Here is a 25,661-nt window from a genome sequence, read left to right as displayed (position 1 = left end):
TAAGTAGCTACTGTAAGGAAAATTACGTTTTCCTCTTTTTTTCCCTCGCTATCATATTCAGCTTTTAAGGCTGTCACTCTCTCCATTTTTCAACAGTGCAGCCTTAATAGTGTACTCTGATCTACAGTAGATGCAAATTATTAAGAAACGTCTCCAAGCCAGTTATTTGCATTTAACCAAATGATGAAGGCTTCACAAGCGAAACCATGTGAAGGGTATGAATAGAGGTGCGCGAGCTGACCATAAGCTACATATGACTACTTACGTTTTTAAATCTTCTCTCTTCCTTTGATATAATGAACGTGGTATGAGTTCTGCTGGAATAGGAATCAAAATTGAAGACCTGAGAAAACTGGCAACGCTCGGCTAAAATTATGATGGAGACAGGTGAGAGTTTGTGAAAAGTATTTTAGTATTTTATACATTTTATTCGAGGTTTCATTTATAACGTATTAAGGCTGTAGACTACATTTACATTAAATGTGCTCACGTAAGTATTCGTAATTTATAAACACCGTTGTTGTGTTACAAATGTATGTCGAAAATTGTATAACATAACATTTGTTCGCTCTTTTCATCTAAATATATCTAGGCTACCTACCAAAATCTAATTGTGAGAAAGAACGTGTCACTTGCTGCAAAGTAAATGTAATTTATTAAAAGAACCTATCTTGGCCCTGTTATAGAACGTAAAAAAAAATACATCAATTAAAAGTTACTTTAAATAGCCTATACTTTTTAAAATCTGTATAGCAACTCACATGTGAAAATAAAATGCTTTGAAATACGGATTCTAATTGTGGTAAAAGTAATTACTTCTTAAAAGCTGACAGAAATGGGAAGTAAACAACAAAATGCACCTCACCTGGGCTTTTGGCACTCTGAATTATTTATTTTTCTAAGAATTTGTGCAATAGGCTACATTAAATGTGCCTGTTATCTCAAAAGTGAAGACAAAGAGTGTAGTAAATATAGGCTACCTAAATGTAGTCCTATATCTTCAATTAAACCCAGGAAAACATTAAGACCCCTCTTTTCTCTTTATGTCATGTACTGCCATTTATGACTGTTAACGGGTGGATTGTGACATCAGGCTAAATGACTGTGCGTGCACACCCTAGACCACAGGTGAGACAGGTGTGTGTGTGTGTCAGAGAGAGAAAGACCAGATATGAGCACTGAAAACTGATATTGGCCGTATTGGAACACAAGACAACCAAGGAGAAATTCCACTCCTAAAAGAGAAAACAGCTGTTTGCCTAAGGATCTAAATTTGAAACATTGTGATCTAAAAGCCTAACATGTTAAATTGTTTGTTTAACACTATGTATTTTGTAATGATTTTTCCTCAGGCATGGGTGTACAGAATGGTTAATGCATTCTCAGTTAAACAAAGATTTACAGCTGGAAGTTCTCAAAGACCTGCAAAGTTTAATTTTGTTGTTTTCTATTGAAACTGAAGACCATTACTGGGTAGTGTTTGAATAGAGTTGTATCTCCAGTCACTAGGAGATGAATTCCAACATAATGTTAATATTCTGTTTAAATTATTGACAAGAATTAGCACATAAAATCTATTTTACTCACAATTCTGTTTCCACTCCTAAAGCATGCCAACCTTCATCAACAAAGGAAAACATGAGGCCATGATGGATCAATTTCTTAACTAGTAATACCACAAGTAGGGACTTGTTTAGAAGAAATGCATACTGTATAAAACACAGTCAAGTTCACATTTAACACATTTTATAGATCTTATTTGAATATTTTATTTAAAAACTTGCTTAGCAATAAAACCTGCCAGCTTTCATTCACAATCCAATTCAGGGTTAGTCCAACTTATAAAAACTATTTTAAAATTGAAATAATAAAAAAAACATTTTTTTTTTATTTATTTATTTTTTAAGTGTTGAATAAAGAGTTAATTAAGTTTGCTTACTGAAGACATAGGTCGGAGGTTCCAAGCAGCAGGTTCTTCTTGAATAAGACTTACTGGGGTTCCCTATAGATGTTTAGATGTTGCATATATGGTCAAGTACCACCTGTGAATGGTATAAATAAACAGCTTTTTTTTTTTTTTTTTGTCTGCAAAAAAAAAAAAAAAAAAAAAAAAAAATCTACATTATCATATGGCTGTGAGACTATTTTAAAACCTGTGAACACTGTGAACACTTAAAGCAACCTTATTGTGAATGCAGAATGTATTTTATTATTATATGTCTATTTGTGGTTTATTTCATCAATAGATGCCCATGTGAAAAAAGACTTGTTAATATCCACAACAAAGCAACAATAGTCTAACACAATAGTGTGGATATTACCAAGTCTTGTTTTGTGATAAAAAAGAAGCATTGTATCTATTGATAAAATAATATAAATATTTTTCTGCAGCCACAATAAGGTTGCGTTAAGTATCTTTTGTGCAATTTCCCAGTGTTTACAGGCTGAAAAATAACTATAAGTTTCATTATCATATGATAATGTAATTTTTTATTTTTTTTAATAAATGATCACTGTTAGGTTATGGTTCCTTTGTTGAACTGTAAAGTCACTGCTTGAAGTGTAAAGTCACTATCCATGTGCAAAATTTTGGAAACATACTTTATTTGCATTTCAATATTATATAAGGTCATAAAAATACATGTAGTCAATTCATTTTTTACATTTATTCTGACGGGTTACTCTAGAAACATCAGATTAAGCAGAAATATTTGACCAGAGATTAACCAGTCAGATATTTATTTGGAAAAAGACATGAAACACTGTAAAAAATATTTCTTTTTCCCCACAGAGTATTCCAAGAGAGTATATCAAGGTGTCAGAGTCAAGCACACGGTCAAAGATCTTCTTGCAGAGAAGCGATTACGACAAACAAATGCACCCCGATTCAGCGTAAGTTAGCCATCATTTTCACATTGTCTTGTTGTCTGATGTTCTTAAATATTATCTTGATCATCCCATATCCATAAGTGTCTCTACAGTTGATAGTTTCTGAATCAAAGAAATTTACACTCACAATATACAAACAAACAAAAGTATAAAGTTAAGATATCTCTCACACAGCAACAGTATTCAGAGCATAATGTCCTTGTTACTTTTAAGAGATAAATATCAGGCACACCTGCCAAAATCAGATCTACCTTCCTGAAAGGGGACAGACAGGCATTGTTATCAGTAGACGGTTAAACCCAAGCCTTAACCGAGGTCATCACTGAGGGATTTGCTAACAAAATACAAAAGAACAGACAGTGCTTGTGAACTCCTGCTGCAAGTTGTTGTCTGCTTTTGTTTTGTTTTGTGTCCTTTACTGAAACTAATGGACCAGTCGGTTCATGCAAATTCCTCAGATGGGGTGGTTGGCCAACTTATATCTGAACAATGGTCTGGCAAAGACATACCCATTCTACAAGATAAACAAAAAGCACTCATAAAATCATTTTAGAAATAAATAGTTAACTACTATAAGAATTCCCTTTCCAGAATGTAATTAAAAAGTGCCTCTATGTATGGCAATGTATCGACTGCAAGTCTCTAACAAAGAACGATATCTACTAAACAAATGAACTTAATTCCATTGTGTCTTCTCCGGCAAGTCTTAAGAGTCAACTGGGATATGTTCCCAGTCATCCAATGATTTCTTTAGATCCTTGTGGCAAAATCTCATGAGAAGAATACACACTCCACCAGAGGCAAGTGTACACATGGAGCGAGGGTGGGGGGGAGCACTGATGTGACACTGGCAAATCATATTCAAATATCCTCCCACATGATTTGCCTGGCTTTCAACAGAACAAGCACTAAAACTTGAGCCTTCCTGTCTTTTTCTCCATATTCTCACTGGCAGCAAGTCAAGCAAAATACAAAGCAGCCCACTGGGGGTTCTTTGCTTCCCTTCGCCTCTACATTGTAGGGGGGATTCATGTGTTTTTATTACACGCTGTCTTCTTAAGTGAAGTTTATGAGAAACACACACATAGACACACTGTGTTATGTCAATGACAATGACTTTTTTTGGTTTTCAGACAAGCAGCAGTACCTCTCAGCCAGCTTTTGTGCCAATGCCCGGTGAGTCCGTCTGGTAAAGCTTATACACAGCTAGATCTAATTAGATATGTTCAGATCTAACAGGTGTGCTCAGTGAGAGGCTAATTCATCTTGAATCAGGGAGTTAACTGAATTTCCTGCTTCCTCTTGCAGGGTCACACGTGCTTCCTGGTTACTACAGTATGCGAAGATCCTTTCTCCCAGACTCAGAGCTCTGCCATCCCATGAAGCAGTACTCATCACCAGACACTTACTCTTCAGCACTGGGAAGCAAGGCCTTTTCGTACGACCACCCCTCCACTTACCCTTCCTTTATTGACAGCTACTACTCTCCTGATTCATATGGAGATTACAGAGGGCCAACGTCTTATACCACCAGCGGAGGGTCACTGTTTCCACCGTCTACACTACCAACACTACTACCAGCCCTGTCTGGAGAGTCATCGTCACACTTGCTCTTGGTATTCACACTTCTTACAAATTATATTATTTGGGTCAATGATGTAAAAGTGTGTCCATGATAAAGAAAAACACAAATTTTACTAATTTGGATAAGAACACAATGGTTAGATTCTTAGAAATGTGCTTTTTGCGTTCATGTATGTTTCATATGGTTTTTAAAAAATAAAAAATAAAATAAAAAAAAAACATTATAGCATTTTCAAGAAAGGTTTTAATTCAATAACTCTAAAAATGTCCATCAAGTAAAACGCAAAAAGATTATTATCAAGCTATTTTTTTTAAACAAATATCATTGATTTTCTAAATATCATTTATAAATATCATACATTTTGGGTGAAGTTTGAAATTAGTAAGATTAAAAAAATAATAACACATTTATTCAGCAAGGATACATTAAATTGACAAAAAGTAGCAGTAAACACATTTTAACATTTAAAAAAAATAAAAAATAAAAAATTTAACATTCTGTTAATCAAAGAATTCTGGAATAAAATGTGTCACAATTTCCAAAATTTCAAGATTGATAACAATAAGAAATGTTTCTTGAGCAGCAAATCAGCTTATTAGAATGATTTCTGAAGGATCATGTGACTCTGAAGTCTGGAGTTATGATGCTGAAAATTCAGCTTTGCCATCACAGAAATACATTTTAGAAGATATTACAATAGAAGACAGATATTTTAATAATATTTCACAATATTACAGATTATACTGTATTTTACAAATAAATGCAGCCTTGGTGAGAATAAGAGACTTCTTTCAAAACATTATAATATCTCACAGACTTTCAAACAGTATTGTACAACCTGACATAATCATTGCCTTGTCATAAAAAGACAGAATTTAAAAAAAGGTTGCACCACATGATTTTGTGGATAAACGGTTTTTCAAATATTAATACAAAATTTGATGCATTTTTGTTTTGTCAAAAAAATAAAAAATAAAAAAAAAGATGCCAAACCACTTAGGTTTTTCTTTTCATGTATTTCATTTTTTAATTACTCTTTTCTTCTTCGTTACGATATCACCTTGACATTTTTGTCACACAAAAATGAATATAGAAATTGAAAGATTAATATACAAAAAAACAAGTGTCTTGTCATTGTCCCATTTTCTAACTATATTAATGAAAAAATTAATAAGCAATATTGTTTTTTCAATAGGGTGTTGCATTATTTATTGTTCATTTTACTGTATTTATTGTATTGTATTATGTCTGTATTTCTCTATTTTATCTCCATTTCCTGTTTTTGTAGCACTGTGGGAATATGAAAAGCGCGTTATAAATAAAATTCATAATTTTTATTATTTCTCTATGCTACAGAGAGACCCTTGGGATCAGCCGTCAGAGGACCCAGTCAGTCAGTCAGAAGTCATATGTCCTGAGGGTCCAGCCCCCGTGGCAGACTCACCATCTCTGGGAGGGCCGGACTCTGGCGGATCCTCTCCATACCGTCTATCCTCGGGGCGCAGCGGGAGCTCCATCCCACCCAGCTCTCAGCCTTATACTCTACAACCCCTGGAAGATGTCCCGTACCCAGCAGCATCCTACACCTCTGCCTCCAGCTACTCCTGCCCACAGTACATGGTGACACCTGGAGATCTGGCTGTGGTGAAGATGACAGCCGTCACCTCAGAGGAGGCTAGTGGTGGAGTGGTGTCTCTCAGTGACACTACATCCTGGGCTAAAGATGATGGAACTGGCTCCTGGTTGTCCTATGAGACTAGGAGGGCTTTTTAAGAGGCTTAAATGACAATACGAACACTGTGGACTAAACATTCTCAATTACACAGCCTCTCTATTCTTATACAGAAGGAGATTATATACGTCCATCATAAAGATGACCTCCTCAAGAAATGCTGATCACGATACAACACAATTTTGAAACTGTTGATATTGCGTAAGGATACAACAAAAATATGTGCTGATAGTTTAGTTAATTCAGGTTTTCATTATGCATTTTACATGTCCAAGCGTTCTAGAATTAATTAGAAGCAATGCTCGCTTTTTTCCCTCTTTCATACATTTTTAATTGTAACATCAATCCTCAAACGAAAAGTCCAGAATATAACTAGCGAATAATACCAAAGAACACTTTAAGACAACAATGTTGGACTTTTGTCAGGAATGCCAATATATAAAAAATAAACATGTTTTGGCTAAAAGAAAGTGTGTTATCTTTATAGAATAGAACAGAAGAGCTGCTACCTCTCGACATGAGTCCTGTTGTTAGGACGCTATTGCGTTGTTATGTTAAGGCCCCCTTAGTGACAGGAGTGACACACATCGCCTGTTCAAATTTCTCTTACTTCGGTCAACTTATCTTTTATAAGTCAGGCATTTATCAAGCAATTAAACTATCCAACTAATATACAGAATATGAATGTATATTCAAAAACATGCTAGACAAAATAAGTTATTTACATTTGCAGTAACTTTTATAAGGGCTTCTGTTTGTGAGCCACCACGTTGCTAGGCGCTTTTTGTTTTTGTTCCACTGGAGAGCGGCGCACGTCAAACTTTCGGAAGTTTGCTCTACATTTATTATGTTACCGTATTTCTTTTCAGATACCATTTTTTGATTACAGTTACTTGTACTAGTTTTAAAGTCAACATCATTCACGGGAGTATGAATCTATAAGTAGACGTTGCTTTGCAGTTGCCGTAAGGATCAAATGATAAAGTCCATCTAATAAAAGCCGTGCACTAACGTTAGCTTAGCCTAGTTTGTCCGTTTCGCCTAAGTCTGTCTTGCTTTCCTCCTACTTTTCAATTGCAAAACAAGCCATGAGGAGAAAACTGCCTAAATGATATGCTTACGTGCGTTCACTGTGTAGTGGGTTTTTACTAGCTTAGCTGAAAAGTCACTGGACTCTTCCTCTGGGTAAAGGCTTCATCGCTGATGATGGATCAGTATCATATTTTGGAGGTTATCGGGGAAGGGTCATTCGGTCGAGTGTACAAAGGCCGCAGGAAGTTTAGCGGCCAGGTGAGCACTGCATGTTCACCGCGGTGTCAGAAATGCACATTTTATTTGACCAATGGGATTGATTTTCAGGGACACCTTTATGAGGTCATTTTTTTCTAAACATATTATAACACAGCATTTCCTCCATATAAATTAAAAATCAGTTTGAACAATGGGGAAAAAAACAAAACTGTGTAGAGAACATCAGTCAGCCAATTAATTTGCTGGTCACTTTTTATTCTGTCTACATTACAGCAAATTGTGATATAATTTGGATGTTTTCATAATTGTTTGTGCTAATTTTATTTTTTTCTTTCATCAAAAAGCATGTCATATTAGTCCCACATTCACGACCCTTACACCCAAGTCATTAAATACAAAGAAAATAACAATTATAAAAGAAACTGACTTTATTAAAGACAGAATCCCTCTCTGTCTGAGTAACATCACTTTATTTTCTAGGTCGTGGCTCTGAAGTTCATACCCAAAGTTGGGCGCTCAGAGAAGGATCTGCGCAGTTTGAAAAGAGAGATTGACATCATGAGGGGGCTTAAGCATCCCAACATAGTGCTGCTTTTAGACAGCTTTGAGACGGAGAGGGAGGTATGATTGTCACAGCCTACTCCCAAGTCATGTTACATTTTCCACTGTTCCATCTCTGTTCCTACAGTATAACCTGGTGCTTCCAGTATAACGGCTTACTGAATGAAACATAGCTCCCAGGGTTCACAATTTTAACATTCAAATTTCTAGTTTTCGTTGGCAAAATGTAGAATATGTTTAGACGTTAGGATACTGGCGTAGGTACAAAAGCTTGTGACTTTGATCGTCCCATAAAATGTGTAACTGAAAAAATTCTCAGTGAGAACAGTTTAAAAAAAAAAAAAAAAAAAAAACAGGACTGAATTTGTGTCAGAGGAATAATTAGAGCATGTATTCCTCTGGCAGGTGGTGGTGGTGACAGAGTATGCAGAGGGTGAGCTGTTTCAAATCCTGGAGGATGATGGGAGTTTACCTGAAAATCAGGTACATCAGTGGTCACACTGTTTTACAGACAACTCAACGAATTAGATTTGTACCATTCCAAGATAACGAATGTAGGTGTATGAAACTAGAACTATCTAAGACCTGGTTTGCATTTTATATCTTTCTAGAATTTATTTTTTATGCATATAAAACTTAAAATATGCCATACAAAATAAAAATAAATATCATACCATTTAGCCAAAGGTAGATGTATTTTTGGAAAATGCATACAGTTCATCATATAGTTGATCACTTTTATTTGTTTGATCTGATATGTGCTGAATTTACTGCTGCTCAGACCTCTTAACTGAAACACACTCACCTGCTAACCTGTTATCTTACTTCTCATGTAGGTGTGTGAAATAGCCTGCCAGCTTGTTTCTGCCCTGTATTATCTGCACTCCCATCGCATTTTGCACCGTGACATGAAACCACAAAACATCCTGCTGGGAAAAGGAGGAATAGTAAAGCTCTGTGACTTTGGGTTGGTGTTGCCAATTGGTGCAAGTACAAAGTTCAAACTACTTTAGTAACTGTACCTTTATATACATACACACACACACGCACACATATTTATAAAGTGATCTCTAATAGCATAATGGTGTCATATTCTCTTGACTCTTCATAGATTTGCTCGTGCCATGAGTGTGTCCACCTTGGTGTTGACCTCTATTAAGGGGACGCCGCTCTACATGTCTCCAGAATTAGTGGAAGAGAAACCTTATGACCACTCAGCTGACCTTTGGTCTCTGGGCTGCATCCTCTATGAGCTCCACACGGGGGCGCCTCCGTTCTACACCAACTCCATCTTTCAGCTGGTGCAGCTTATAGTGAGAGATCCAGTCAAATGGCCAGAGAACATGAGTCAAGACTGCTTGGTATGGAGTAGTTACTTCCCACGTGAAACCCTCTGACTCTGACTTTTAAAGCAAATTAGTCTGATTTTGATTTAGTGTTTGACACAGATCCAAAAAAGTGTTACTTTATGCCAGCGTGCACTGGTAGTGGTAACATTAATACAGAATTTAAAATCCTTCACTTCAGTTCACTTTAAATCTGTGGGTTCTCTTAATTTAGAGTTTTCTGAAGGGGTTGTTGATGAAAGACCCAGAGAAGAGGCTGTCATGGCCTGACCTGCTTCATCACCCTTTTGTTGCAGATGGAGTTTTAAGTGAGGACTACTTAATAGTTTTATCGTCCTGTGAAATTGTATTTTCTATGTACACATATCTGCAAGCTGAAATCATTCAAAAATATTTAATTGTAATAATATATATTATAATAAAAATATATGTTTTACACACTTTTTACATAATCTAAATCAATCCAACATCTGATATTGTCTATCTAAAATGGTGCCTTGTGCTGCTCTTTGCTTTAACAGTGGTGTCAGATGAGGGTTCGAGCAACCCCCTCACAGTCCCACCCAGCCCAGACCTACAGGCCCTGAAACACCAGCAGGCTGCAGAGAAGACAACAGCACGCAGTGGAGAGGGCAAACTACTGCGCAAAGCTAGAGAGCTTCGAGAGAAAGAGAAGACCAACAGACGGGTAAACTCATGCTAACAACAGCAGGCATAAACAAAGTAGTTTGTCTTTCTTCATTTTATGTATTAAGAGATTATGCATCTGTTTTTTAGTCTTCATGTCTGATTTATTTTATTTTTGCTGTAAGATGAACTTTTTGTAATGTAAACGATTGCTATTGTTGACTGTTTACATTGGTATGGAATATGGAGAAAATGTGGAATCAGCTGAGAAGAGCTTTCAAAGTATCCATTTCTGTGGAAGTGAAATAATAGAATTGTGTTTGGTGTTGTTTTACTAGGAGATTGTGAGTGGAAGCGCAGCCCGCGCCAGTCAGACGCGCTGTAAGACAGCTTCTGCTGGAGGAGCCCCCACCACTGGCCACTCATTGGGCAACACCTTTTCAGTGTATCAAAATTCATCTCAGCCAGGAACCAATCAGCATCAAGCAAATGACAACAGTGTTACCAGGTAGTATTTCCATCTAGAATTTGAATTTGAAAACCTGCGGGCCTCAACTTAAAAAAGGGCATATTAACAATGCTGCTGTGACACTGAAATTGATATTTTGACCAGCGTGAAGGAATGAATATATTATAAATCCAAATGTAAAGAACTGAAATAGTCAAAAAGCCTGTTTAAACCAAGGGTAAAATATATGGTGAGAAATCAGATTTTTTAAAACCTAAAAACAATTGTAAATGCATCATGTCAAATATAAATATATCCTGTAGACAGGCCAACATAAAATCACGGACTCTAAATGGTCCTCTTTCCCATGTTCCCTTTCATTTTTAGGGTGCGCTCAGCTCCACATAAAGGCCAGATCAGTAGAGACTACGAGAGGGAGTTCCCTTCGGTAGAGGTGGGACCCAGGCAAGTTTTGAAACACCCTGGACATGCGCAGACCAATCTGGCTTCTGTCAGGATGGACAGTGAGGTTGTTATTTTAATCATTTAAAATTACATTGTGGATTTATTTGTAGCAAACCACTAATGTCAGATCTGTCAGACATGTTTTTTTTTTCCCACTAAATCTCTTCTTAATGCAGGAACAAGATATCGACAGTGATTATGAGTGGCAACAACTGATTGAATTAAGTGATCAGGTCCCTGTGAACATTTCCATCCTTCAGAGGTTAAAAGCCAAGCTGCTCTCAGCCAAAAACCAGGTATTGTTCTGTTAAATGTCACAAGAGCAGCTATTTGAACTGGGTAAGTGAGTGTGATTTAGCATGTTAAAGACTCGTTGATCTCTCCAGCTATTGGTCAGGAAAGGTGAAGAGGCCTCTTCAATTCTACAGCCACTGAAGATCCTCAGGAACATTGTTCAGAGCTGTCAGTCTGGGGATGTTGAAACTGTGGAAAAGGAGTTGGAACTGCCTCATCTACTGTTCAGTCTGATCGAGGACATCCTGAACATTCCAGAACTAATGCAGGTCAGACATAAGATGACAGGAGGAGACTAAGACTTCACAAAAATATTCATCTGATTATTATTTTAAACATATAATTTAATAATATTTTTAAAAATTATATATATTTTAAAATAATTGTAAACTGAAAATGTACATTTAATTGAGGTTGTTTTCTTTTTAAATAGTTTCATTAAATCTGTGGGAGATCATACTTTATTTTTGACTGATTGTTATTTGCTAAAGGAATCCCAGGGTGAGATAATGTTAGGAGAACTGATGAGTGTGCTAATAATGTACCTGGAAAAGAGCCCAGGCTGGGAGATAAAGGGCAGGAGGTATGGATTTATGAATTGTTTTTAATGTACACCACTACAGTACAGAAATTGTTTTTACTTCAGTAAATCTATTGTTCCTATTTTAAAATCAAAGAATATTCAGTGTTAATTGCAGAACACTTTGTTAGGCTGTTGTTATCTCAGTTGCTTCTGGGCTTTTAGTGAAATTTTAATCTTAGTGTTATTTTATGAAAAATATTTTCCCTCATCAGAGCTGAGGATCTCTGTCAGCTGTTTATATCGGCGTTACTCTGTCGTGACCAAAAGCATTCAGCAGTAAGTGTCTTTATCTGAAAGATTTTCTCCCTAGTTTGTGTCAAATGCACTTTTAATGTGGAAAAATTTAAGTACAATAATTGTAGGATGTCTGGTTTCATTTGCATTACTCTTGTGATTTTGTTGTCTCTCCTACAGCTTTTGGCAACAGCAGTCTTAACCTTGTTCACTCACCGCGGTATATCTGTGAATGTTGGTATGGAAAGGCTTACAAGCTTTTTGGGGAATATTTTGACAGACACAGCAGAGGTACAGTTCCATTATTTATACTGTGAATAAGGGTTAACTCTGTTTGGAGTAATTAATGTCATTGATGTGATGAAATCCAGTGTAGTCATTCCCAACTCTTTCTCTTTCTCTCTTTCTTTTCCTCTCCCCCTCCCACCATCTGTTTGCTCTCTCTTTTTTTTTCGTATAGGCACATAACCCCTTACCTGCAGGTTGGGGCATGTGTGATGGCCTTCTGTCACTGATTCTCCACAGACTATCTGAGGTAATTCCTCTCAGATTAATTCCCCTGAAATCTGTGCTGTGTTAATTAGAGATAGAACAATAATCGGTTTGACTGAATAATTGGTTTTCAATTGTTTAATATTTTTTTAGTGTTTAATATACAATAAATTGCACCATTTGAAGTCTCTTGAGAGCAGCACACAACAATGGTATTTACAGATAAAGGAACTACTGCATTCACTGTTTTAATTAGTCTTATTTACACATATTATATAATATTACATATTACATAAATATAATATAAAATTACAAAATGTGATTGTCATTGGTAAGTATTAATATTGCATATTGTCTTACTTTTGTATTGTTGCAACATAATGATCATTGAATTTTTATTAGTTTGGCATATTGTTTTTGGGACACTTAAATACAAAAAATATTCTGTATCACTAAAACAATTTCTATTGGTCATATTAAAGTCAATAAAATGGAAGAAGGGACAAATCTTTTCTTCCATATTGTGACATACATCCGAGTGCAGTGGATTAAAGAAAAAGAAAAAATGTAGGTAGGAGGGCACATGGTTCTCTTCATCGATTATTTTTTGGATTTTGAGACACAGGCATTTTATTATGATTGTGGAGGGGCATACGTCACCACAGAGAAGTCGTTTCACTAGAAAATTGAGTTATGAGATTTGAATTAAAAGTTGCAACTTGCAAGGTCAAAATTAAAAAAGAAAAATGAAACATACATGGATCATGATCAATAATATGCATTTACAAAATACAGGATGATGTCTAATCACCATTATTTACTTTTTCCTTCACTGATGAAAGAGTGAAGGCAGCTCACTGCTCGACTTTCAGGACTCAGCGCTTTGGCCCTGCTTGTGGGCTAAAGTGAACACCACACTGGAAAACACAACATCTCAGAGATGCCAATTCTCTCCTAATGGTACTGAACACCAAGAGAACATTCACTTATTTCTGTCTTTAATATACCTGTAATTTAATAACATACATTTGTCTCTGTTTTTCTCACAGGTCTGTATGTGTTCCTCTCTCTCGCTTTATTGGTTTTCTCCAGCGATCCATACAGCTGTGTGGCTCTCCTGTCAGATATCTCCACAAACTGCTCCTCTGCCCTCAGCCACCTTCTCACCACCAGTTGGTGAGCATCAAACATCATCTTAAAGTCTTATATGGTGTCAGACAGTTGTTACACAATTCTTTTTTATGTTAGTGTTTATTTGAAGTGCATCTCTCAGTGGTCCACAGTAAATTTCTCATTTTATACTTCACAGCAGCGCTGCATTGCTAGAGCATGGTCTTTTCTGGGGTGACTCAGAAATAAACAGCCTATCAGTGATGAGCTGTCATCTTCTCTGCATCCCCTTCTCTCTGGAGTTACCCTTAGAAAACTTTCTGTCTGTTCTCCGTTCGTATCAAAGCTCAAATATCGTGGCCGGACTAGTGCAGGTATGGTTTAAAAAATACTCCAGTATTTTCAGATGGCAGATGTTGGAAATGCAATTTTTGTCTTTTTTTTATTTTTCTGCTGACTTGTCTTTTTGTTCAGATGATTCAAACTCTTCCAGTTGCCCTGGTGGAGCTTCCACTGTGTCTTCTGAATCGTCTACTGCTATCTGACCCACAGCACACCGCTCCATGTCTTATCAGTGCTGCCCAGGCCTGCGCTTTCCTCCCTTACAGCACAGAAAGCCCAGACAATGGAGCAGACCACGCTCAGAATCAACTTAACCACTTCGGGAATGGAGTGGAGCAATTTAAGAGCAATAGAATTGCAAAGAAAACCAAGATAGATCATATCAAAGGTGACATCAATTTGAAGAAGAGGTTAGAGCGGCTCAAAGGATATGTAGATGCATCTAAAGAAAAAAATAATTCCCTCAAGGCTCAATCCAAAAGCAGGACCGAAAAGTTCAGAGAGGTGCAACCAAAAACCAAAATGTATCCACAGAAAACCATGGAACATCTAAGAGATAAAATGGAGCAGCAGAGCGGTTGTATAGAGGAGCTCATGGACAGTTTGGAGATCCATGGCAGCTCTGCAGGACGTCTCCAAGATCTCTCAGCTCAGCAAGGGTGCAGCATCAGCTGGCTTATAGACAGTCTGGAGGAGTTAAGGAGAAGTGGCGATCACCCCAAGGTCTCCACGGTTAAAATTCGATCGTCACCAGAAGAGGTCAGAACAGCAGGTTCTCTGTTAGCTGTGCTGCTACAAAGTGAACTTCTCTGTGGGTGTGCAGTGGAACTTCTTATCCTTCTCTCCCAACTAACACGTCATCTCGCCTATCAGTCTTCCTTCTTTGTTCCTGTCAAATCCACCCAACTGCGGCTTGCGTTGCACCACCGAGATGATGGAATCCGAGCTGCCTGCTGTGGCTTGCTGGGCCACCTGGGTGCAGGTGTTAGGCAGGTTATCAGTGAGTCAAAGTTTGACCTGTTCCAGGACCTGTTAGGTTGCCTGTGCGATCCTGCTTCGTCCGTTCGTAGGACGGCCTGCAAAGCGGTGGGAAACTGGCTAAGTGTAATGGGAAAAAACAATTTAAATATTTCCAGTAAAGGTATCAAGAATACAACTGACATAAACAACTTGTCAGTACAAGACAAATCGAGATGGACACCAGCAATGGAAGGCGTCAGACATAGTGAGGAAGACGTATGGATGGAGCTCGCCATAGGAGCCGCCCCTCCTCTCGTGTCTCTGCTGTCCGATGCAGATAATGTCATTCGACAGCACTGCTGTGGGGCCTTGGGTAACCTGGCCACTTTCAGCGGAGGGGATGGAGCACTTCTCAGTGTAGATGCTCCAGGCTTGATTCTCCAAACTGCCTGTAATGATTCCCATCATGCAGTGCGACGGGCAGCTGTGGCCGCTCTGTGTGTGTTTAGCCAACAAAACACATTGCTACAGGTAAGAGCAGTGTGAATCAGTTTTGACTAACATATTTTTATACCCTCCAAGACAATTAAGAAAGTTGTGGAATTCATTATACTCCCGTAATAGTCGGGCAAAGAGTGCAGTTCTTGTTGAATTGTATTTAAACACTGAAGCAAAATTGATATAGTGCTGATTTTGTGCTGTATTGCATCATTTTGACAATTGTGCAAAAAAATTGAAAGACAGACAAAGCTGGTTGGAAAAAAATCCTTACTGTCATTTTCACATTTTCTCCTTCCCTTCCTCAAGGCTCTGAGGTCTCTAGATGCAGGAAGAAAACTCTGTCACACATCCCAAAGCTCTTTATTTCAGAGGGATTATCAATGGCTTGTCAGCAAGTTGGACGGGTCAGTTGAAGGAAAAACATAAATGTCAGCCTCATAGTTTGTGTGTAAGAGAGAGCATGTAATTTCACATTATCTAAATATGCTGGCTGCTTCTGTGGCTGGGAAAGCTTTCTTTTTGTCTGTATTTATTTGATCTGTGATCAAAAGATTTTGAGTGAAATTGAATGTATGTATTTTGGGAAAATGGCAGAAACCCAAAAACATCCTCAAATTAACATTGTATCTTGAATTTAAATGTACATTTAGATGTATTCCAAATATATATATATATATATATATATATATATATATATATATATATATATATATATATATATATATATATTTTAATTCAGCAAATGTTTGCATTATTGATTCACTTGTATGTAAAAATGTTGCGATCTTGAGTGTCTTTTTTTCTGTTCATATTAAGACTTCACTTGTGTTTTTAGGATGTGACTAATTTGCAGCCTTACTTGTATTTATTATTTCAAAACTAAATTTACCACTGCTCAAATAGTTAATTGTCTGTATATGTCGGAAAATTCGATATATATTTCGGTATCGAGAGTGTTTCCTAAAGGATATAGTGTGATGTAAATGTAATCTGAACGGAGAAAATACTGTGAAATCCAGATTTCATAAGAAATAAATCATTGAATAAATAAATAGATTTTCCTAAAATTATGTCTGTCATATGTGTGATTTTTAGTGTTTTTTTTTTTTTGTTTTGTTTCTTAACTGGACACATCGTCTCACCCTGTCAAATTTTGTTTTGTTTTCAAGATGGCTATTTTACCTGAGATTTATTTGAGACGTTCAAACTTTTTCACTCTTCAGACGTGTTTGTCACAAGAAAATCCTTTTGACGTGTATCCGAAATCAGCAACTTTTAATTAACGGCGTTTTTTTTAGGAAGAATGATTTTATCTGAATTATATAACCTATCCTATATATATATATATATAGCTATATATATATATTTTTTTTTCCCCAGATACATACCAATACAAAACTTAACAGTGAAAAATCAGGTTGTTTGACAGACGTGAAACAGACTAAACGAACACTGTTAGAGTGAAAAAAGCGCGCAGATTTGTTTTATTAACCCATCCGTTGTATGTAAATATCTATCTATCTATCTATCTATCTATCTATCTATCTATCTATCTATCTATCTATCTATCTATATATATATATATATATATATATATATATATATATATATATATATATATATGCGCGTGTCATTTTAAAGATGGCTACTTACAAAGAATAGTAGGCCTACAGTTGCAAAAACAAAATGTGATTAAGGTAGTGTGAATCAATTTATTTAGGCTAGTTTTTTTTTTTTTTATCGTGTGATTAGTCAAATGTACTCTAAAAGTGACACTCGCTTCCTCTTTTTTTCCTTCTTTTCCCCCCCAACACTCGTGGAGAGAAATATTTAGCCTAATGTTTAGGCTACTTTAATTTAGTTGCTGTCGGATGATTTGTGATGTTACCGCCTCAGTGTTTGAAAACGATAAACGAAGTCTAAATTCAAATAGCTACTGTTGGGTTCAAGAGTATTTTATATAGAGAAACAGCCTATTGAACAATAAACAAGTCTGATCGGTGTTCATAAAACTATAAATAACCTGTGAACCGTAGCCGTTAAAACGGATGTGTCATAAATATGAATGAATTGCGCTACACAGGAATAAGACTTTTGACAGGACGAAAAAATATGATTTCCCCCCTATTTTCTGCTCTTTGTACATCTGGTTCCGTCGTGTTTTTTTTTTTTGTTTTTTTTTTTAAATCATAATTATTAATTTAAAAACCGTGGATGTTTCCTAATGTTTACTTATTAAAAGACTTAACAAAAGGCAGGATTGAACACTACTGTTAATAATAATAATAAAATACAAATATTTTAGACATCCTATGTTTCTATTAGTATCGTACTAGGCTGTTCTTTTTTTTCTCCTTTACTCTCTCTCTCTCACACACACACACGTAACTGACACTGTCTATGAGCTCATTTGAGATTCTTTTTCCTCCTCATCGTGCATTAGTGAGGATAGTGAATCGCTCTGCTCCATATTTGGCTTGCAGAGCTGTAAACAATTTCCCGGCCAAACAAGGGATAAACTCTGTTTATCCGTTAAACTCAAGGTCTACCGATTAAGCTCTAAAAATCTCACATGAAGCCATCATCGCCAAGATGCAATATTGCTGACATAAATCACTTTATTTTAATTCAATGGAATAACAGGAAACACAAAGTAATTAATAGGAGACGATACATCGAAATGCCTGGTACAAAATGACTAATCTTAGTATTATAGCTGGTGTAAACTCTTGGAAATCGTGTGCCTTAATTTTGGGTTGTTCAAAAAAAAAAAAAAAAAAAAAAAATCTCAACTTCACAAAATGACCGTACAACACAGCGCATAATTAGCTATATTTCATAAACATGATTGTATACCGCCAAAGAAAGCATATTTGAAGTCGATATGCTATGCTCTCTCAGTATCTAGGTTGCTTATTTAGAGGAATTAAATTATATTTGTAATATTGCTACGTAGTATTAAGGTACACACGACAGTTCGGTAAAAAATGCCCTCAAAATAAATAAATAAATAAATAGTAAGAATAAAGAGTAACTAATCAAAGCCTGATTTGCAGTTGATTTCTTTGTTACTGTTGTAATTGTGATAAATGCAAGTCTCCTATTTGAGCAAGTAGAAAATCAGAGTCACTAGACAGGTTAACCAGAATAAACTCCTGAAATTGACTAAATTGTAAACATAACATCATAACATTTGTCAAGGATTGTGCATGATCGCAATTGCTAAAAATCATAACTTGAGTCATTTACATTGTTGATGAAATATTGCTAAGAAGCTGGGAAGTCTGCAATTCTAAAGCCACCACAATCATTTCAGTTATTATAAAAAAAAGCTGTATCACTACAAAGATTTTGCTTTCTGTCCCCCAACACACACTTGTACATTAGAGCAAACAAGCTTTATAAAATCACAAACCCTGATTGTAGTCGCAATAACAGCAGAGACATTGGGCCAAACAGTAGTTTGTGAATCAAATGCCACTCATTCATCTCTAATGAAACGTGTTAGCCAAGAGAATATATAAAATAGGGCTTCTTAAGCAAGAAAGACTTTTGCAGTAACATGTCATTTAAACGGAGAAAAAAAAAAAAAAACGAACAAAAAAAACAAAACAAAACAAACATTCTTTGTAAAGAGCCATGAAATCTTCTGCATGCAAGAATGAAAATACAGGAAATCAACACACACATAACATTATTAGGCAGTGCCGTATCTTCAGCATTGTGTTACAAACTGACATACCTCCATGACTTTGGACATAAATCGTATACCTGAGCTGCAGGACTAATCTAAAATTGGGAATTCAAAAACACATCTTCAGGTTCATTATTCCTGAGGGAAATTCGTTTTGAGAAGTGCTTCCCCTGAAACTCAATATATAAGAAACAGATTGCTTTTAATATCAGTGCTCATTTCTCATTTAATATATGGAAGGAAAAAAGTAACTACCAATGTTGTACTAATTGTACAGCATTAGCATTAGTACCATAAATGTTGAAACAGATAATAAATAAATTTAACAAAAAAAAAAAAAAACAATCTCTGTATAAATTAAGATCAATGTAGGTCATATGCGGAACTTGTGATATTACCTTACAGCCTTTTCTAAATAAATGAAGATGCCTTTAAATCTATCTTGCATTATCCGGTGTCGATTTCTGTCAATTGTAAATGCTCTGTTGTTAAAGCTCATTCATGGAAACGAGAGGATGAGTCGTTTAGCCACTCTTGAGAAAAGAAAAAAAACGGCTGTCATTACCGTCGAAGACATAATCACAGTGCATATTGACTGATTTGGAGTTATTTCTGAGAACGTGGATGTCTGTGCTGCAGCTGTTGATGGACTTTGTCAGTTTGTAACGAAAATGAAATGATTGAGTAACGTGCAATAGTACAACCTCCACCACATCCTAAAAAAAGAACATTCAGTCAGAAAACATTCCAACTCAAATCTCCATCAGACTGCTAACAATTCTACTTGCAGGACCATAGTCAGGTGGTCGAGCTTTTGGTCAGGCGCTGGTTTCCTGTTTGAGGCGTTGGCTGCGGGCCTTGTACACCTCAATCAGGAGGTCTTTCACGTACTGGATCTCTCGTTCCACCGATTCTGCCTTGTCCCGTAGCTCACGGTTTCTACCCTCCAGACCGTGAAGCTGTTCCTCCAACGAGTCCAACTCCGCTCGCTTCCTTTGGCGATACCTGTTCAAAACGATTAATACAGAGGAAATTGTCACACTTTTGCTGTCAAATCCCACAAGCAGCAACTTTGTAATGCTGCATTCTGAAGCATAATAAAATTTTCAAAAAGCCACCAACTTTTCTCTGTTCACTCATGTAGAATACATTTGACACCATTATGACTCTGAAAATACTCTACCTGTGAGCTGCAGTCTTGTTCTGGTCTCTCTTCTTCTGTTTGCGTTCACCGTGGTTCCCTTCGATTAGTGGCACCTCTAGGTCTGGTTTCACAATGCAGGGGTCTTCTTTCAGCACACAGACTCCTCTGGCACACGGGGACCCCATTTCAGGTCCGTGGCGGTCACCGCTCAGGCAGTCGGGGCCTTGGCCTTCGAGGAAGCTGCAGTGGAAGTTATGTTGCCGGTGAATCTCTACGCTCTCCGCCTTCACTGGGTCATTGATGGCCCCGAGGAAGCTGTTGTAGGCCTCTTCTTGGGATGTACTTTGGAGGAAACAGCTTTCATTGGGTTCGGTCTTCCAGGGTATGTTGGCCTTCACGTCGCTAGCACCATTCTTCGCTTCGCCCATCATCTCTATCTCCGCGCTTCCTCCTATGCCACTTAAATTGACTTCTCTGACACCATACATCATCATTTCGTCTTTCTTGTGAGGAATTTGAACGGGTCCGCTAAAGTTGTACCCGCCGCCGCCGGCCTTACTCGCACCGCCGGCCTCTTCCGTGTAGCGGCAGTTCTTCTCTTCTTTGGGTAAAATGGCGCACCTCCTGATCTCCACTGCACTGCCAAGGCAGTAGCCTTTGCCTACCACCCGTTCATCTTCAGCACAGCTGTAGCTCCCACCAGGCGCAACAGCTGAGTTACCTGAGGAATTTCCTTTGGAACTCCAGATGCTACTCTCGTAGCTGTCACCCACCCTCACCCCATCGGAAGCTCTCTTGCGGCTGCAGACGTTGCTGTTGGGGCGGCTGCAACTGTAAGGGGCATGTCTAGGAATCTTGGTACGGCCAATGGGACCCCCACAAAAGCTCAGCAAGTCAAGTTCCCCAGTTGCCAGGGTAACAAGTAGAGGGCTGGATTCGGATTGGTTGGAAGTAGAATATGATGCGTAGGGCAACTGGTAATACGACGGTGGACCAACTGCCGTTGGACCCTTGTCGCATTTGCCCAGTTTGGAGGCTTTTTCTGGGAGTGGGTCAGACAGGAAGTAATCCTCCAGCTGAGCAAGCTCCTCTTGCAGCAGAGAGGTCATGACCTCCAAATCTGAGGGCACCTGGATGTCATGCTGGAGGGGCGAGGGGGGAAGGGATGCATTGGGGGAGGGAGAGGAGTGAGGGGTTGGGAGGTAAGAGGAGAAATCTACTTCTTCCGTCATCCAGTCACTAAGACCATCACCTATGGGGAAAACAGAGTTCAACATGTTAATCACTGGCCTAGAGATCCAATGTAGCACAATCATTTAAACCAAATAAACAACTATACCGGCAGTATTTTAACAACCCGTTAAAAAAAAAAAAAAAAAAAAAAAAAAAAAAATCAAATCATATCTCATTGCGCTTATTAAATCCAACATGCGAAAGGCAGCATTGAACTAGCACGTCATCTACAAATAATATAAAATAGATCCACGTTGGTAGTTTTACTCACTGTTCAAGGAGAACGAAATGTGCTGCAGTGCGGTGCCCACCTGAAACTGGGAAAAATAAAAAACTGTATTCACTGCAACTCACCAATTAAGTGCTGGTTCTCCTCTGGCCCCTCCCCTCTGCGCCCCTCCGATTGGCTGTGGTTAGCCTGTGGGTGAGAGAGAGTGAGGGGGTCTGCCGGGCAGACGAGTAGAGTCTTCCAAATAGGTGCTGACATTGTCATCATCCTGTCCGTTGGTCCTACGATTCAAATGTCCAAGCTTACAGTGCACGACAGTGAAGTTTGAGAGTTGAGCCACAGAAAACAGGGCTGGGTGTGCATTATGAAACCTAAAAAAGAGGGAAATATGAAGAGGGACGGTGTGTTAAAGCGCACTGTCTATGGATGTTTCGGTCTATCTGGTATCGAGAAGACACTATCACAACAACATGATTCTTTAGTTGCTAAAGTAGGATGGAGAAGAGAAAAAAAATCATTATGTCCTAGTTGGTGGGACTTTTCATTCTAAACTTGTCCTGTTTCTTCTAAGATATCTAAAAATATCTTTAACTGACCATAAATTCATATTTTTTTAGATAGTTAACAATGAGAGATACATTGCAAACTGAGTAAAATAACCATAACCCCCCCAGTTTTCCTACAACATCAGCATCAGCATCACACTAGTGATTAGCGAGGGACCAATTTAGAAAACTACCACTCTTTCATCCATCAAAGTCCCTTGTGCCCACTTAGGGGAGTTCTACCGAGAGATCCTAGAGAAGCAGGCGAATGCTCTACTTGTGGGAAATTTATTAGCAGCCTAAATATACAAGACACACACAAATGTAAAGCTTCTTCAGATCATATTTTGGACCATGCCAATAATAAATCACAATATCAAGAACTTTTAAAACGTTTTTGTGTTGTTGTTGTTGTTATATATATTTAGTGCTTATTATCTGGACCACCTTTTGTTTGTATGATGCATCCTAAGTTACCTCCAAATGCCCTAATAACCTTTGCACCTACACTGAAGTCCAGTTTGTTTACAGTCAAAGGTCAGACACAAAACAACATTTTATGCTGACAGAATAAATCAGCAGAGACAACTTTGAATGCAATATCAAACAGCAGAAATAAAGTCTTTTCTTTTGCAATCAAGTACTAAAAGTAATTTTTCTCCAGCAGTATGGCATACGGTGTGCAGACGCCTCTGAACTGGATGTCTGAACTTGGCCAGCACGTGGGTTACAATCTATGACGTAATGCGAAACTAAAGACAGCAAATCTTCGTGAAAGCTTTGAAAACGACTCATGCTTTTTCTCAAAGGCAATTTCTAAGAGAGAAAAAAAACAACATCCGCTGCATGCAACATGAAACTATACAATAATGTGGCAGATACGGATGACACAAATGGACAAAAGAACAACTTTTGCTAAGAAATAATGACAGAAGAACCGGTGTTGCCTCAGCACTATTGTTTAAATAGACAGGTAATCCATACTGATAATCACTCTACAAAAACCTGTTCAACAAACAAGTATCACTTCAAAGTACGTATAAGAAAGGATTGTGTGTCAAAATATATTAAGCATGTGAACATGCTAATTAAATAGGTCAAACTGACTATTGTGTGATCATTCCTAAAGTTGTCAAACGGTGTAGCCACGATTAAAAGAGCCAAAGTGAGTTTCTGAAACTTTTCCAATAAGACAGCAATGTGTATAAAACATCGTCTGAAGCACTGTTACAAGTGACAACACGCTTAACAACAGTTAAACAAAAGCAATACACCCAAAAAGTACAAGGCAAGAGACAAAACAACAAATGCCTGACAAAAAGCAGTAAAGTAATAAGTTGCACTTACTCCATTCTTGCTTAAATGTTGTGGGTTTGGGGTGCGTTGCAAGTGCAAAGCACGGCGTTTCTTTAGGATCGAAGACTCTACTAAATTAAAAAGCCATGTCTCCTCCGGAGTGTCTAGGACTGAAGTGCTGTTGGTCTTGCTTTGTTGTGATGGAGTTGATGACTGAGAATCGGCTAATTGAGTCAATGCATCAGGTCACCCACACCTAGCAACCAGCTGCGTCACGCGGTCAGCCCCCAGTGCTATAGATTCCTCCGCCCTATGGATGTATTGGTCGAGATAAATTTCACACTTTGGGCCGGTGAAAACGCCCACAAGGTTTAGGACTCACTTTCGCAACGACTTCCGAGAAAACATAAAATCCCTTTGGCATGTCGCTCAACTTGAAAATACTATGGATTTGAGGCTATGAGAGAAGAATATGTAATGAAAGCGGCTGTTCACGAGAGTTTGGATGATTATCATACAGTTGCAGTATCTGGTTTTAAATAAAATATTCATACTATAACACGCATAGCATACACTGCCGTTCAAATATGTATTGTTTCACGGGGACTACTTGATTTCTTCTAGCGAGGAAGAACACTTTCTGCTACCCAGGAGATACGTGGCTGTTGTTGCAGCTTAGTTGCATCAGCGCTTCAAGCTGCTAGCAGATTCGCTGGACGGACCGAACCAGTCGTGCAGTGATTGGCTGGAGAGGAACTGTTGTCTTGCCGTATTGGCTGCCGCTAGAGAGACGTTGCTTCCCAGTGGTCTTCGGTTTTCCACTCTCCGTGCACATGTTTCACGTAAACATCCCAAGAGCAAATTCTGACAGTGGTTAAACTTTCATGTCGCGGAAGGGCAGTTTACGGAACTTTACTGACAAAACATTGTAACATGTGTTGTGGCATTTGCTAATACGCTTCTCATTGTACTTAGCGGTTCAGTCGAGTTGTAGAAAGTTCAGTAAAAATACGGTTTTTATTTCATCTGTAGGTTGATTCAATCTTGTCAAAATTGTGAACTACATTTTCACTGACTAGGTGTGTAAACAAGCAGCGCAAATAGGCTTATGCTCAGGTTTATTAGTTCAGATGTACTATTATTATTTTATATATAAAGCTGATAGCTTATTTACGTGTTTACATGTTCCATTAACAGACACTCTGGTTACTCAAGAGAGATTTAAAACCATCCATTATAGTTTAAATGAACTCCATTTACATATATAGATTATTCTAATGTAGTGCGCGTAACAGGTGGCGTCTTTAACGTCATTATTTCCATTTCAGCATTTCTATAAACTGCCATTGGGAAAAGCGGAAGTTAAATTCAGGAGATAGACCCTATCCAGCAGGATAAATAAAACAGGCTTAGTTTGAGCATACCGATTCAACTTCAGAAGGACCGGCGCCACATTATGCTGAGCTATTAAAGTCATGCGCGGTCACAGTGAGACGAAACAAATTATCCTCAAACTCACAAACTTAATGCCCGTTAATAACGGTTTTTCAAAGAATCAAGCTTTGTTTTCCCCCCTCAGCAAATCCTAAAGCTGATTGAAGGAGCTATGTCTTCCTGTTGCTATAGTAATAGCGAACACTGCCCCCTATTTTAGACATGTTTTCTGGTTGCTGTTGCCATGGGATTTGCAACGCGCGCTCTCGCTCCCTCTTTCGGCGCGTGTTTTTCAGTTTTGTCTCTGTTGAGTAAAAACGACATTCCCTGCAAAGTTACTTCAGCCTTTAACAAACACAGCTGCAACAAGTGTCTTTGCTTAGCCTTTTTCATTGAAATCACTCATTCGCCATATTAACACGGGCCCCTCACAGTCCATACTCGTCGACTAAGTAGAGTCCTCACAAATATTATGAAACTAGCTTCATGGGTTGTGATAGGATATAGTAATAAAAGCGCTAATCCTCATAGAAAACCCGAACAGACAGAGGAAAGTGTAAAACTGTCAATGCCGTATAGCTTCAGCAGAGGGTTACGTCTTCCTCGACTGAGGAGAAATTGATTTTATTTACACTTAATAGCCCTGCATGAACCAAGATGACACCT

General features: G+C 37.9%; 3 protein-coding genes across 4 annotated transcripts; 2 read left to right on the top strand and 1 right to left on the bottom strand.

The window, feature by feature from the left end:
• Positions 1-283: 283 nt before the first annotated feature.
• Positions 284-6,661, top strand: pou2af2 (POU class 2 homeobox associating factor 2). The gene is made up of 5 exons (XM_067406285.1): positions 284-387; positions 2,792-2,892; positions 4,023-4,065; positions 4,198-4,505; positions 5,831-6,661. The coding sequence occupies exons 1-5, from the start codon at positions 375-377 to the stop codon at positions 6,245-6,247; spliced, it is 882 nt and encodes a 293-aa protein (XP_067262386.1). The 5' UTR covers positions 284-374; the 3' UTR covers positions 6,248-6,661.
• Positions 6,662-7,025: 364 nt separating this feature from the next.
• stk36 (serine/threonine kinase 36 (fused homolog, Drosophila)) lies at positions 7,026-16,006 on the top strand. 2 transcript variants are annotated; one of them, XM_067407018.1, is made up of 20 exons: positions 7,026-7,496; positions 7,938-8,078; positions 8,424-8,501; positions 8,855-8,985; positions 9,130-9,379; positions 9,579-9,672; positions 9,886-10,052; positions 10,330-10,499; positions 10,827-10,968; positions 11,081-11,200; positions 11,291-11,467; positions 11,690-11,781; positions 11,994-12,057; positions 12,196-12,306; positions 12,476-12,550; positions 13,350-13,467; positions 13,557-13,683; positions 13,817-13,991; positions 14,170-15,450; positions 15,727-16,006. In XM_067407018.1, the coding sequence occupies exons 1-20, from the start codon at positions 7,410-7,412 to the stop codon at positions 15,844-15,846; spliced, it is 3,720 nt and encodes a 1,239-aa protein (XP_067263119.1). In that variant the 5' UTR covers positions 7,026-7,409; the 3' UTR covers positions 15,847-16,006. The 2 variants fall into 2 exon arrangements, with proteins under 2 accessions (XP_067263119.1, XP_067263118.1); XM_067407017.1 differs by having other exon boundaries at positions 14,092-15,450.
• A 1,949-nt stretch (positions 16,007-17,955) lies between these two features.
• On the bottom strand, positions 17,956-23,823 carry atf5a (activating transcription factor 5a). Its single transcript, XM_067407026.1, has 4 exons — positions 23,613-23,823; positions 21,846-22,091; positions 20,298-21,510; positions 17,956-20,119 (listed from the first exon to the last, which is right to left on the bottom strand). Exons 2-4 carry the CDS (start codon positions 21,985-21,987, stop codon positions 19,933-19,935), a joined length of 1,542 nt encoding a protein of 513 aa, XP_067263127.1. The 5' UTR covers positions 21,988-22,091; positions 23,613-23,823; the 3' UTR covers positions 17,956-19,932.
• Positions 23,824-25,661: the final 1,838 nt, after the last annotated feature.

The sequence above is a fragment of the Chanodichthys erythropterus genome, chromosome 13 (genome assembly GCF_024489055.1).
Source record: "Chanodichthys erythropterus isolate Z2021 chromosome 13, ASM2448905v1, whole genome shotgun sequence".
In the NCBI taxonomy this organism is placed as follows: Eukaryota; Metazoa; Chordata; class Actinopteri; order Cypriniformes; family Xenocyprididae; genus Chanodichthys; species Chanodichthys erythropterus.
The sequence above is the reverse complement of the archived record's forward strand: the minus strand, read 5'-3'. Positions and strand labels throughout refer to the sequence as shown.